The sequence below is a fragment of the Pongo pygmaeus genome, chromosome 6 (assembly GCF_028885625.2).
Source record: "Pongo pygmaeus isolate AG05252 chromosome 6, NHGRI_mPonPyg2-v2.0_pri, whole genome shotgun sequence".
Taxonomy (NCBI): Eukaryota; Metazoa; Chordata; class Mammalia; order Primates; family Hominidae; genus Pongo; species Pongo pygmaeus.
This window is the reverse complement of record NC_072379.2, coordinates 87,548,812-87,563,846: the sequence shown is the minus strand read 5'-3', so window position 1 is coordinate 87,563,846 and position 15,035 is coordinate 87,548,812. Positions and strand designations below refer to the sequence as shown.

The 15,035-nt window shown below is 39.0% G+C and overlaps 1 protein-coding gene across 5 annotated transcripts in view; it reads left to right on the top strand.

Annotated features, from left to right (window-relative positions):
* Window positions 1–15,035, top strand: part of GTPBP10 (GTP binding protein 10) — a 52,924-nt gene that overhangs the window by 13,437 nt on the left and 24,452 nt on the right. For all 5 annotated transcript variants that reach the window (XR_010126953.1, XR_010126954.1, XM_054495995.2 and 2 more), the window contains exons 5-6: window positions 10,437–10,510; window positions 12,600–12,652. Coding sequence is in view for 3 of the 5 variants with exons in the window: in XM_054495995.2 (XP_054351970.1) it covers window positions 10,437–10,510; window positions 12,600–12,652 (127 nt within the window). In the remaining 2 variants the exon portion in view is untranslated. The remainder of the gene's footprint in view (window positions 1–10,436; window positions 10,511–12,599; window positions 12,653–15,035) is intronic.

Genomic DNA, 15,035 nt, shown 5'->3' with positions numbered 1-15,035 from the left:
TCCTATTTCTCCACATCCTCTCCAGCACCTGTTGTTTCCTGACTTTTTAATGATCGCCATTCTAACTGGTGTGAGATGGTATCTCCTTGTGGTTTTGATTTGCATTTGATGGCCAGTGATGATGAGCATTTTTCGTATGTTTGTTGGACGCATAAATGTCTTCTTTTGAGAAGTGTCTCTTCATATCCTTCGCCCACTTTTTGATGGGGTTGTTTGTTTTTTTCTTGTAAATTTGCTTGAGTACTTTGTAGATTCTGGATATTAGCCCTTTATCAGATGGGGAGATTGCAAAAATTTTCTCCCATTCTGTAGGTTGCCTGTTCACTCTGATGGTAGTTTGTTTTGCTGTGCATAAGCTCTTTAGTTTAATTAGATCCCATTTGTCAATTTTGGCTTTTGTTGCCATTGCTTTTGGTGTTTTAGACATGAAGTCCTTGCCCATGCCTGTGTCCTGAATGGTGTTGCCTAGGTTTTCTTCTAGGGTTTTTATGGTTTTACGGCCAACATTTAAGTCTTTAATCCATCTTGGATTAATTTTTATATAAGGTGTAAGGAAGGGATCCAGTTTCAGCTTTCTACATATGGCTAGCCAGTTTTCCCAGCACCATTTATTATATAGAGAATCCTTTCCCTATTTCTTGTTTTTGTCAGGTTTGTCAAAGATCAGATGGTTGAAGATGTGTGTCATTATTTCTGAGGGCTCTGTTCTGTTCTATTGGTCTATATCTCTGTTTTGGTACCAGTACCATGCTGTTTTGGTTACTATAGCCTTGGAGTATAGTTTGAAATCAGGTAGCATGATGCCTCCAGCTTTGTTCTTTGGCTTAGGATTGACTTGGCAATGGGGGCTCTTTTTTGTTTCCATACGAACTTTAAAGTAGTTTTTTCCAATTCTGTGAAGAAAGTCATTGGTAGCTTGATGGGGCTGGCATTGAATCTATAAATTACCTTGGGCAGTATGGCCATTTTCACGATACTGATTCTTCCTATCCATGAGCATGGAATGTTCTTCCATTTGTTTGTGTCCTCTTTTATTTCCTTGAGCAGTGGTTTGTAGTTCTCCTTGAAGAGGTCCTTCACATCCCTTGTAAGTTGGATTCCTAGATATTTTATTCTCTTTGAAGCAATTGTGAATGGGCGTTCACTCATGATTTGGCTCTCTGTTTATCTGTTATTGGTGTATAGGAATGCTTGTGATTTTTGCACATTGATTTTGTATCCTGAGACTTTGCCAAAGTTGCTTATCAGCTTAAGGAGATTTTGGGCTGAGATGATGGTGTTTTCTAAATATACAATCATGTCATCTGCAAACAGGGACAATTTGACTTCCTCTTTTCCTAATTGCATACCCTTTATTTCTTTCTCCTTCCTGATTGCCCTGGCCAGAACTTCCAGCACTATGTTGAATAGGAGTGGTGAGAGAGGGCATCCCTGTGTTGTGCCAGTTTTCAAAGGGAATGCTTCCAGTTTTTGCCCATTCAGTGTGATATTGGCTGTGGGTTTGTCATAAATAGCTCTCATTATTTTGAGATACGTTCCATCAATACTGAATTTATTGAGTTTTTAGCCTGAAGAGCTGTTAAATTTTGTCAAAGGCCTTTTCTGCATCTATTGAGATAATCATGTGGTTTTGTCGTTGGTTCTGTTTATTGCTGAATTACATTTATTGCTTTGCGGATGTTGAACCAGCCTTTGCATCCCAGGGGTGAAGCCCACTTGGTCATGGTGGATAAGCTTTTCGATGTGCTGCAGGATTCGGTTTGCCAGTATTTTATTGGGGATTTTTGCATCAGTGTTCATCAGAGATATTGGTCTAAAATTCTCTTTTTTGTTGTATCTCACAGGCTTTGGTATCAGGATGATGCTGGCCTCATAAAATGAGTTAGGAAGGATTCCCTCTTTTTCTGTTGATTGGAATAGTTTCAGAAGGAATGGTACCAGTTGTTCCTCGTACCTCTGGTAGAATTTGGCTGTGAATCCGTCTGGTCCTGGACTTTGGTTGGTTGGTAAGCTATTAATTATTGCCTCAATTTCAGAGCCTGTTATTGGTCTATTCAGGAATGCAACTTCTTCCTGATTTAGTCTTGGGAGGGTGTATGTGTCAAGGAATTTATCCATTTCTTCTAGATTTTCTAGCTTATTTGCATAGAGGCGTTTATAGTATTGTGTGATGGTAGTTTGTATTTCTGTGGGATCGGTGGTGACATCCCCTTTATAACTTTTTATTGCGTCTATTTGATTCTTCTCTCTTTTCCTCTTTATTAGTCTTGCTAGCGGTCTATCAATTTTGTTGATCTTTCAAAAAACCAGCTCCTGGATTCATTGATTTTTTTTGAAGGGTTTTTTGTGTCTCTATTTCCTTCAGTTCTGCTCTGATCTTAGTTATTTCTTCTCTTCTGCTAGCTTTTGGATGTGTTTGTTCTTGTTTCTCTAGTTCTTTTAATTGTGATGTTAGAGTGGCAGTTTTAGCTCTTTCCTGCTTTCTCTTGTGGGCATTTAGTGCTATACATTTCCCTCTACACACTGCTTGAAATGTGTCGCAGAGATACTGGTATGTTGTTCTCATTGGTTTCAAAGAACATCTTTATTTCTGCCTTCATTTCATTATTTACCCAGTAGTCATTCAGGAGCAGGTTGTTCAGTTTCCATGTAGTTGAGTGATTTTGAGTGAGTTTCTTAATCCTGAGTTCTAATTTGATTGCACTGTGGTCTGAGAGACAGTTTGTTGTAATTTCTGTTCTTCTACATTTGCTAAGGAGCGCTTTACTTCCAACTATGTGGTCAATTTCGGATTAAGTGCAATGTGGTGCTGAGAAGAATGTATATTCTGTTGATTTGGGGTGGAGAGTTCTGTAGATGTCTGTTAGGTCCGCTTGGTGCAGAGCTTCGTTCAATTCCTGGATATCCTAGTTAACTTTCTGTCTCGTTGATCTGTCTAATGTTGACAGTGGGGTGTTAAAGTCTCCCATTATTATTGTGTCAGAGTCTAAGTCTCTTTGTAGGTCTGTAAGGACTTGATTTATGAATCTGGTTGCTCCTGTATTGCGTGCATATGTATTTAGGATAGTTAGCTCTTCTTGTTGAATTGATCCCTTTACCATTATGAAATGGCCTTCTTTGTGTCTTCTGATCTTTGTTGGTTTAAAGTCTGTTTTATCACAGACTAGGGTTGCAACCCCTGCCTTTTTTTGTTTTACATTTGCTTGGTAGATCTTCGTCTATCCCTTTATTTTGAGCCTATGTGTGTCTCTGCACATGAGATGGGTTTCCTGAATACAGCACACTCTTGGGTCTTGACTCTTTATCCAATTTGCCAGTCTGTGTCTTTTAGTTGGAGCATTTAGCCCATTTACATTTAAGGTTAATATTGTTATATGTGAATTTGATCCTGTCATTATGATGTTAGCTGGTTATTTTGCTCATTAGTTGATGCAGTTTGTTCCTAGCATTGATGTTCTTTACAATTTGGCATGTTTTTACAGTGGCTGGTACCGGTCGTTCGTTTCCATGTTTAGTGCTTACTTCAGGAGCTCTTGTAGGGCAGGCCTGGTGGTGACAAAATCTCTCAGCATTTGCTTGTTTATAAAGGATTTTATTTCTTCTTCACTTATGAATCTTAGTTTGGCTGGATATGAAATTCTGGGTTGAAAATTCTTTTCTTTAAGAATGTTGAATATTGGCCCCCACTCTCTTCTGGTTTGTAGAGTTTCTGCCAGAGATCAGCTGTTAGTCTGATGGGCTTCCCTTTGTGGGTAACCCGACCTTTCTCTCTGGCTGCCCTTAACATTTTTTCCTTCATTTCAACTTTGGTGAATCTGACAATTATGTGTCTTTGAGTTGCTCTTTTTGAAGAGTATCTTTGTGGCATTCTCTGTATTTCCTGAATTTGAATGTTGGCCTACCTTGCTAGGTTGGGGAAGTTCTCCTGGATAAATCCTGCAGAGTGTTTTCTGACTTGGTTCCATTCTTCCCATCGCTTTCAGGTACACCAATCAGACATAGATTTGGTCTTTTCACATAGTTCCATATTTCTTGGAGGCTTCGTTCGTTTCATTTTACTCTTTTTTCTCTAAAGTTCTCTTCTTGCTTCATTTCATTCATTTAATCTTCAGTCACTGATACCCTTTCTTCCAGTTGATCAAATCACCTACTGAAGCTTGTGCATTCGTCACATAGTTCTCATGCTATGGTTTTCAGCTCCATCAGGTCATTTAAGAACTTCTCTACATTGGTTATTCTAGTTAGCCATTCATCTAATCTTTTTTCAAGGTTTTTAGCTTCTTTGCAGGGGTTCGAACTTCCTCCTTTAGCTTGGAGAAGTTTGATCATCTGAAGCCGCCTTCTCTCAACTCATCAAAGTCATTCTCTGTCCAGCTTTGTTCCGTCGCTGGGGAGGAGCTGCATTCCTTTGGAGGGGGAGAGGTGCTCTGATTTTTAGAATTTTCAGCTTTTCTGCTCTGTTTTTTCCCCATCTTTGTGGTTTTATCTACCTTTGATCTTTGATGATGGTGACATACAGATGGGGTTTTGGTGTGGATGTCCTTTCTGTTTGTTAGTTTTCCTTCTAACAGTCAGGACCCTCAGCTGCAGGTCTGTTGGAGTTTGCTGGAGGTCCACTCCAGACCCTGTTTGCCTGGGTATCAGCAGTGGAGGCTGCAGAACAGTGAATGTTGCTGAACAGCAAATGTTGCTGCCTGATCGTTGCTCTGGAAGCTTTGTCTCAGGGGTACCTGGCCATGTAAGGTGTCAGCCTGCCGCTACTGGGGGTTGCCTCCCAGTTAGGCTACTCAGGGATCAGGGACCCACTTGAGGAGGTAGTCTGTCCATTCTCAGTTCTCAAACTCCATGCTGGGAGAACTGCTACTGTCTTCATAGCTGTCAGACAGGGACATTTAAGTCTGCAGAGATTTCTGTTGCCTTTTGTTAGGCTATGCCCTGCCCCCAGAGGTGGAGTCTGCAGAGGCAAGCAGTCCTTGAGCTGTGGTGGGCTCCACCCAGTTCGAGCTTCCAGGTGGCTTTGTTTACCTACTCAAGCCTCAGCAATGGCGGGCACTCCTCCCCCAGCCTCACTGCCGCCTTGCAGTTCGATCTCAGACTGCTCTGCTAGCAATGAGTGAGGCTCCGTGAGCATGGGACCCTCCGAGCCACGTGCGGCATATAATCTCCTGTTGTGCCATTTGCTAAGACCATTGGAAAAGTGCAGTATTAGGGTGGGAGTGATCCGGTTTTCCGAGTGCCGTTTGTCACAGCTTCCCTTGGCTAGGAAAGGGAATTCCCTGACCCCTTGCATTTCCCAAGTGAGGCAATGCCTCGCCCTGCTTCGGCTCACGCTCAGTGGGCTGCCTGCACCCACTGTCTGACAAGCCCCAGTGAGATGAACCCGGTACCTCAGTTGGAAATGCAGAAATCACCCATCTTCTGGGTCGCTCACACTGGGAGCTGTAGACTGGAGCGGTTTCTATTCGGCCATCTTGGAACCCCACCCCGATTTTTGTTCATTGATTTTGTGTCCTGAGACTTGGCTGAAGTTGCTTATCAGCTTAAGGAGATTTTGGACTGAGACTTTGGGGTTTTCGAAATATACAATCATGTCATCTGCAAACAGGACAATTTGACTTTCTCTTTTCCTAATTGAATACCCTTTATTTCTCTCTCTTGCCTGATGGCCCTGGCCAAAACTTCCAATACTGTGTTCAATAGGAGTGGTAAGAGAGGGCATCCCTGTCTTGTGCCAGTTTTCAAAGGGAATGCTTCCAGTTTTTCTTATTCCGTATGAGACTGGCTGTGGGTTTGTCATAAATAGCCCTTAGTATTTTGAGATACATTCTGTTGATACCTAGTTTTTTGAGAGTTTTTAGCATGAAGCGCTGTTGAATTTTCTCGAAGGCCTTTTCTGCATCTATTGAGATAATCGTGGTTTTTGTCGTTGCTTCTGTTTAAGTGATGGATCAGGTTTATTGATTTGTGTATGTTGAACCAGGCTTGCATCCAAGGGATGATGCCAACTTGATCGTGGTGGATAAGCTTTTTGATGTGCTGCTGGGTTCGGTTTGCCAGTATTTTATTGAGGATTTTCGCATTGATGTTCATCAGGGATATTGGCCTAGAATTCTCTTTTTGTTGTTGTTGTTGTTGCATCTCTGCCAGGCTTTGGTATCAGGATGATGCTAGCGTCATGGAATGAGTTAGGGAGGATTCCCTCTTTTTCTATTGAATGGAATTGTTTCAGAAGGAATGGTACCAGCTCCTCTTTGTACCTCTGGTAGAATTGAGCTGTGAATCCACCTGGTCCTGGACTTTTTTTGGTTGGTAAGCAATTAACTATTGCCTCAATTTCAGGACCTGTTACTGGTCTATTCAGAGATTCAACTTCTTCCTGTTTTAGTCTTGGGAGGGTGTATGTGTCCAAGAATGTATCCATTTCTTCTAGATTTTCTAGTTTATTTGCATAGGATTGTTTATAGTATTGTCTGATGGTAGTTTGTATTTCTGTGGGATCAGTAGTGATATCCCCTTTATCATTTTTTTATTGCATCTATTTGATTCTTCTCTCATTTCTTTATTGGTTTTGCTAGCGGTCTATTTATATTGTTGATTCTTTAAAAAAAAAAGCAGCTCCTGGATTCATTGATTTTTTTTGAAGGGTATTTTGTGTCTATCTCTGTGATTTCTGCTCTGATCTTAGTTATTTCTTGCCTTCTGCTTGCTTTTGAATGTGTTTGCTCCTGGTTCTCTAGTTCTTTTAATTGTGATGTTAGGGTGTCCATTTTAGATCCTTCCTGCTTTCTCTTGTGGGCATTTAGTGCTACAAATTTCCCTCTCCACACTGTTTTAAATGTGTCCCAGAGATTCTGATACATTATGTCTGTGTTCTCATTGGTTTCAAAGAACATCTTTATTTCTGCCTTCATTTCGTTATGTACCCAGTAGTCATTCAGGAGCAGGTTGTTGAGTTTCCATGTAGTTGTGTGATTTTGAGTGAGTTTCTTAACCTTGAATTCTAATTTGATTGCACTGTGGTCTGAGAGACAGTTTCTTATGTTTTCTGTTCTTTTGCATTTGCTGAGGAGTGTTTTACTTCTCATTATGTGGTCAATTTTAGAATAAGTACGATATGCTGAGAAGAATATATATTCTGTTGATTTTGGGTGGAGAGTTCTGTTGATGTCTGTTAGGTCTGGTTGGTCCAGAGCTGAATTCAAGTCCTTGATATCCTTGTTAACCTTCTGTCTCGTTGATCTAATATTGACAGTGGGGTGTTAAAGTCTCCCATTATTTTTGTGTGGGAGTCTAAGTCGCTTTGTAGCTCTCTAAGGACTTGCTTTATGAATCTGGTTGCTCTTATATTGGGTGCATACCTATTTAGGATAGTTAGCTCTTCTTGTTGAATTGATCCCTTTACCATTATGTAATGGCCTTCTTTTTCTCTTTTGATCTTTGTTGGTTTAAAGTCTGTTTTATCAGAGACTAGTATTGCAACCCCTGCCTTTTTTTGTTTTCCATTTGCTTGGTAGATCTTCCTCTATCCCTTTATTTTAAGCCTGTGTGTGTCTTTGCACATGAGATGGGTCTCCTGAGTACAGCACACCAACGGGTCTTGACTCTTTATCCAGTTTGGCAGTCTGTGTCTTTTAATTGGGGCATTTAGCCCATTTACATTTAAGGTTAATATTGTTATGTGTAAATTTGATCCTGCTGTTATGACGTTAGTTGGTTATTTTGCCCGTTAATTGATGGCAGTTTCTTCATGGCATCAATGGTGTTTACGATTTGGTATGTTTTTGCAGTGTCTGGTACTAATTGTTCCTTTCCATGTTTAGTGCTTCCTTTAGAAGCTCTTGTAAGGCAGGCCTGGTGGTGACAAAATCTCTCAGCATTTGCTTGTCTATAAAGGATTTTATTTCTCCTTCACTTATGAATCTTAATTTGACTGGATATGAAATTCTGGGTTGAAAATTCTTTTCTTTAAGAATGTTGAATGTTGCCCCCCACTCTCTTCTGGGTTGTAGGGTTTCTGCCAAGAGATCCACTGTTAGAGGAAAGGGAAATCCCCCGACGCCTGTGCTTCCCGGGTGAGGCGATGCCCCACCCTGCTTCGGTTTGCCTTCCATGCACTGCACCCACTGCCCAACCTGCCCCATTGAGATGAACCATGTATCTCAGTTGGAAATGCAGAAATCACCCATCTTCTGCGTTGATCTTGCTGGGAGCTGTAGACCGGAGCTGTTCCTATTGGGCCATCTTGGAACTTAACTCTTATAAAGACATACAGAGTGGTATAATGGACACTGGAGTCTCAGAGGGAAGAAGGATAGGAGGGCAGTGAGGGATGCAAAACTACCTATTTGGTACAATGTACACTGCTTGGGTGATGGGTACACTAAAATTCACTATTGAGTGAGAATGCAAATTTTACAACCTATATGAAAAACAGTATGGAGATTTCTCAAAGAACTGAAAGTAGATATATCATTTCATCCAGCAGTCCCATTACAGGATATCTACCCAAAGGAAAAGAAGTCATTATATTAAAAAGATACCTGCACACATGTTTATCACAGTATCATTCAGAATTGCAAAGACATGGAATCAACCTTAGTGCCCATCAACCAATGAATGAAGAAAATTGAATGTGTGTGTGTGTGTGTATGTATCTATATATACACATGCCATAGAATACTACTCAGCCATAGAAAAGTATGAGGACATCTTCCTAAGTGAAGTAACTCAGGAACGGAAATCCAAGTGCCACATATTGTCACTTATAAGTGGGAGCTAAGCTGTGAGTACACAGAGGCATGCAGAGTGGTATAATGGACATTGGAGACTCAGAGGGAGGGAGGATAGGAGGATGGGGAGGGATGAAAAACTACCTATTGGGTACAATGTACACTACTTGAGTGATGGGTACACTAAAATCCCAGACTTCACCAGTATACAATGTATCCATGTAAACAACAACAACAAAAAAATCACTTGTACACCTAAAGCTATTGAAATAAAAACATTAAAAGAAATAGGCCGGGCATGGTGGCTCATGCCTGTAATCCCAGCACTCTGGGAGGCCCAAGGTGGGCAGATCACGATGTCAGGAGATTGAGACCATCCTGGCTAATACGGTGAAACCCCGTCTCTACTAAAAATACAAAAAAAAAAATTAGCCAGGCATTGTGGCGGACGTCTTTAGTCCCATCTACTTGGGAGGCTGAGGCAGGAGAATGGAGTGAACCGGAATGCGGAGCTTGCAGTGAGCCAAGATCACGCCACTGCACTCCAGCCTGGGCAACAGAGTGAGACTCCGTCTCAAAAAATAAATAAATAAATGAATAAATGAAAAGATATGAGCTATTAAGCTATGAAAAGATGAAAAATGTTGCAAAGGTTTAAAGATAGTCATTGCATTGTTTAAAGTTATTTAAAAAAAAAAACAAACAATACACATTTGTTTGCATAAAGAAAAAGTTGTCTGTGAATTCCACCACCCAGAGATGACTATTAACAGTGCCTGTCTACCTGTATACACATTTTTTACAATGTTGTTTAGAGTGAAAAATTGTAGACAACCTGAATGTCTATCAATAGGACATTAGTTAAGTAAATTACACTTCACCATTGAAAAGGGTTCACCTTATATGATTCAGTTTAAAGAGTAGGCCAAGTAACTGTAAAGTAGTTTTCCCCTACTTCCTTCAAAAAAATATTAAAACTTGAACATTAAGACTCAATAAAAACTGCCAATTTTTTACAGAAAATAGAGGGAAAAGGAGCATGTTAAGTGTCCATGTAGGTGCTAGTAGAAAAATGAAGACTTTGGAAAAGAAACTCTGTAGGACAAATGACCCAGTTTCTTTAAAAATAAAATTGCAGATGGGAAACAAGATGGGAGGGGGAGCTTGAAAACAGATTTGAGACACACCGGGTATTTGTAACGTACAGACCGTACTTGGATTTCTATTCAAACCAAATTTTAAGAAGTATATTGCCAATGTATTAGTATTTGTTGAAGCTAGGTGATAGCTAAATGGAATTCATTACACCTGTCTACTTTTGTATATGTTTGAAACTGTCTATAAAATTTTTTTTAAAGCAGTTTACAAAACAATGTAATGTTTTGTCAGTTATAGCTGGAGTTAATAGTTACAGGTGTTTTTCTTTTTTTTCTTTCTGTTTTTCTATGACTTCCAATGGGTTTTTATTTTTAAATCATAATTAGAATAATTATTATACACTTTAAATATTGAAACATCTTCAGTGTCCAGCATGAATTTATCTTTACCTTTTATGTAAGTATATATTCTCAAGTTTTTCAAGATTATTTATAATACATTTATATTCTACTTTTAATCCCAAATATATTCAAGAAGTCTACTTGAATTGTTAGGAATTCAGAGATAATAATATTGACATTTGTGTATAATTTTATATTCTTGTTTCAGATTCCCAAATGCTGGAAAATCCTCTTTGCTAAGTTGTGTTTCTCATGCAAAACCTGCAATTGCAGATTACGCATGTAAGTATAATTTGATTGTACATTTTAATGAATGGAGATAAACTTTTAAAGACTAATATTTCTCTGAGAATGGATAAAATGATAACTCTGAGGGTATCCTTAATTGAAAAAACTTTTGGCAGATAGACTACTGTTGCACAGGCCAAAGTGCAGTTGCATGATCATGGCTCACTGTAGTCCAGGCTCAAGCCATCCCCCTGCGTCAGTCTCCCATGTATGTAGGTGGGACTACAGATGTGTGCCACCATGCTTGGCTAACTTTTTTTTTTTTTTTTTTTTTTTTTGTGGGGACAGGGGTTTCGCCATGTTGCCCAGGCTGGTCTTGAACTTCTGGGCTCAAGTGATCTCCCACCTTGGCCTTCTAAATTGCTGGGATTACAGGTGTGAGCCACCCTCCCCAGCCATATTTTCCATTAATCTTTGAAACCTCTATACCCCTCAGCAAAGTTTCTTAAACAGGTTAGACACTTACTTTATTGCATTTATTTTTCTGTTGCAGAATCATTTATTTGGTTTAGTTAGGATTTTATGAACCACTTACCCTTTATCAGGCACTGTGATAAGTACCAGGAAGGCTGAGTTGAATACTTTCATTCATTTAGCAGATACTTATTTTTGGAACCACATTGGGTTCTGGGATTACAAAGACTGATAAACAGAAACAGCTCCTGTTTTGACTTGTATTGAGTTTGTAGACTAGTGGAGTAAGGCATATATATCACTAATAAATATAAGGGAATATGAAAGGGTACTATGAAAGAGTGTAGATGACTGCTTTAGGCTTCCTTAAGGATGTGATTTTTGGACTGAGATATGAGGAATAATTATGAGTTAATTAGTAAAATAGAGTGGAGGGTGAAGGGTCTTTAATCAGAGGAAATAGCATGTACACAAAGGCTTAGTGGTGGCAGGGAGTAGATTTGTGTGTCCAGAGAACATGAAGTAAGGGTAAGAATCGAGATGAGCCTGGAGATGTAAGAGAGCATGTCACATAGACCATTTAGGCTGTATTTGATTTTTATACCTTAAGAGCAATTGGAAGCATTTAAGCAAGGGATAAAATGCTTAGGTTTGCTCCTCACAGAGATCTCCACCTGTAATATAGAAAATGGATTGGCGTGGGACATGAAGGGTCTGAGAAAACCAGTTAGTAGGCTCTTGTGATAGCTAGATGAGATATAAAAGAAGGTTTGGTTAAAAGTAGTGAGTATGATAAGATCATTAAAAGGACACAGAATGCCATTAACTTGGAAAATAAAATCAAGCCATTCTAAAATTAGACTGTGATGAAGTAGAGTGAAGTTTGGACTAATTGCTATAAATCACAAGGCCAATATTTGTTATAATATATATAGGACTTGAGAAGGAAAAACAAAAAGTCATAGGAAAGAGGCTAGTGTAGGATTGATGAGGCTTAAGGATAACAATGAGAAGGAACTAGAGGATAACTGAATGAGAAGGAACTAGACAAATTTCACCCACAGATCCAGTGATAGAAACTTAATATCTGACCCTCCTGAACATCTATCACACACCTTAAAGTGCAATAGAAGAACATTGAGGTTCAGTAATTACATTAGGCCTATACAGATTATAAAAATCTGTGTTTGTCTTTTTCCAAATACTATTTATTCATTTATTTTAGAGACAGGGTCTAGCTGTTCTGTCACCCAGGCAGGAGTACAGTGGCATGATCATACCTCACTGCAACTTTGAACTCCTGGGCTCAAGCAGTCCCCACCTCAGCCTCTAGAGTAGCTAGGACTACAGGTGCACTGCCATGTCTGCCTAGTTTCACATTTTTTTGTAGAAACAGGGTCTCACTATGCTGCCCAGGCTCATCTTGAACTCCTAGCTTCAAATGATCCTCCTGCCTTGGCTTCCCAAAGCATTGGGATTACAGACATGAGCCACAACACTTGGCCCTCCAAGTACATGTTAAATGGCAAAGATAATAATAGTTTCCATTTTAGCAAATTAGAACAAAATCTGAATTGAAATATTGTTTATGCATAATACCAAGACAATTTTGAGAGTACCAGCCCTAAAATAAATTCTAGCCTTAATTTATTGCTGTGTTTCCTTTTAGTTACAACATTAAATCCTGAACTTGGAAAGATAATGTACAGTGATTTCAAACAGGTAGGTATTTTTAAAGTAAAACACTGTATTAGAAGTCAAAGTACTTGGTTTTGGTACTTACTTGGATATTATAGTATTTGCCTGTTTCTGTGGTGTTAGGGGAGAAAAAGTAACAAGATTTTGTTTATGCTAAGTGAAACTGGTCAAATTAATTCTGAGCACTATCATAATATATTTAATTTCTTCTTCCAAAGATTAGGTCCAGTTTATCCCTACAACATTATGTCTTCTTCTTAGCCTTGGTTTCTTCTTATTGCAAGTCTTTCTTTTACTACTATATTGGATTATTTATCTTCATTTTTAAAAAATGCTCTCTAAAGTTCATGGTAATGGTTTTATTCCAACTTTCTTTTTTTGAAAAAAAAAAAAGTTTTAATGGAGTGTTGGTCTCAACCAGCTATTAAAATTCATTTTTTCCTTCATAAGTAACAACAGTGGATCTTCTGTATAATTAGAAAAAAAACTAAAAAAAGGAAAGTAACAATATTTAAAATCTAATGTACAATCTAGTAGTTGTGCTCCTTAGCATTTATCCATGTACATTGAAAAGCTATGCACACATAGAAGTCTGCACATGGATGCTTATAGCAGCTTTATTTGTAATTACCAAACCTTGGCCAAGATATCTTTCAGTAGGTGAATGGGTAAATAAACTGTCATATGTATTTAGACAGTGGATTATTATTCAGCTCTAAAAAGAACTGGGCTATCAAGCCTCAAAAAGACCTAGGGGAATCTTAAATGCATATTACTAAGTGAGAGAAGCCAATCTGAAAAGACTGTATGATACTGTGTGATTCCAATTATATGACATTCTGGATAAGGCAAAGCCGTGGAGACAGTAAAAAAAAATCGATGATTTCCGGGGTTAGGGAGGAAGGAGAGATGAATAGGCAGAGTACAGAAAACTTTTAGGGTACACTATAAAGTATGATACATATAGTAAAGTATGATACTATATAATATTAGAGCAACATTGTGTTGCTGTAATGGTAGACACGGTGTACATTTGTTAAAATCCATAGAATGTACAGCACCAAGAATGCAACAGTGTAAAGTATAGACTTTGGGTGCTAACGATGCATCAGTATAGGTTCATACAGTTTTATGACATAATTTAAAGGAACATTAAAAAATTATTCGGTTATAATAGTGATATAACAGTAAAAGATAAAACTTCAGTTATAATATAGAATGTTAACTGTAAGTAAAATTGTACTAAATATAGGGTAATATGAATATTTAGAACAATATTTAGAGGAAAAGAGAACATCGTTTATACCTAATTTTTAAGGGAAATCAGTAGAGGAAATTTCAGGACATGAGACTTCTGTTGTGCATGCTGCTTTGTCAGCTTCCTTTAAGACCCTGAATTATTTATCTACACTGGGCAGGGGATGTCGAGTACTGCCTCTCATTCTTTATTGCACTTCAGAATTATCTGGGTGGTCTAAGAACAGCAATGATGAGTGATGCTTAGGCCCCAGAGATTTGAAACAATCTCTTGGGGGTAGGGCCTGGGCATTTGTAGCTTCTAAGAGTTCCCTACGTGATTATGATGCACAGTGAGGTTTGAAAAGCACAAATGGCCGAGTGTAGTGGCTTACACCTGTAATCCCAGCACTTTGGGAGGCCAAGGCGGGCAGATCACGAGGTCAGGAGATCAAGACCATCCTGGCTAACACAGTGAAACCCTGTCTCTACTAAAAATACAAAAAAAAAAAAAAAAAAAAAAATTAGATGGGTGTGGTGGTGGGCGCCTGTAGTCCCAGCTACTCCAGAGACTGAGGCGGGAGAATGGCGTGAACCTGGGAGGTGGAGCCTGCAGTAAGCCGAGATTGCCCCACTCCACTCCAACCTGGGCGACAGAGCGAGACTCTCTCAAAAAAAGAAAAAGCACAAGTGTAAAATGATGATTAATAATGATTATTCCCTGTAAAAGGAGTCTAGGAAACTGTATTCTTTTATTAGGTTGGTACAAAAGTAACTGTGGTTTTGGCCATTAAAAGTAACGGCCAAAAGTAGGAGAAAGTAGGAGAGCCACAACTACAACTCGGGTTTGTCGAGTGCTGTTTCACCTGACTGATCTTACTTGAATACTGGCACAAAATGAGATGATGACAGGGTGACAAGGAAGCATGCTCAGGTGAATGAACTTCTAGATGATAGAACTCTGCTCCTCATGTAATGCCATGAGATTTGCTTAAGTTTAAACAATAATGACCTACAAAAATGTGAAGCAATAATAAACTTGGCACTGCAAAGAACAGGTGAGGAGAATCACACCTCTATTAACGTAGTAAAGTCTATTAAAAGTAATGCCAAAACCACAGTTACTTTTACACCAACCTAATACTTTGTAAGAATGGTTGATAATCCTGCT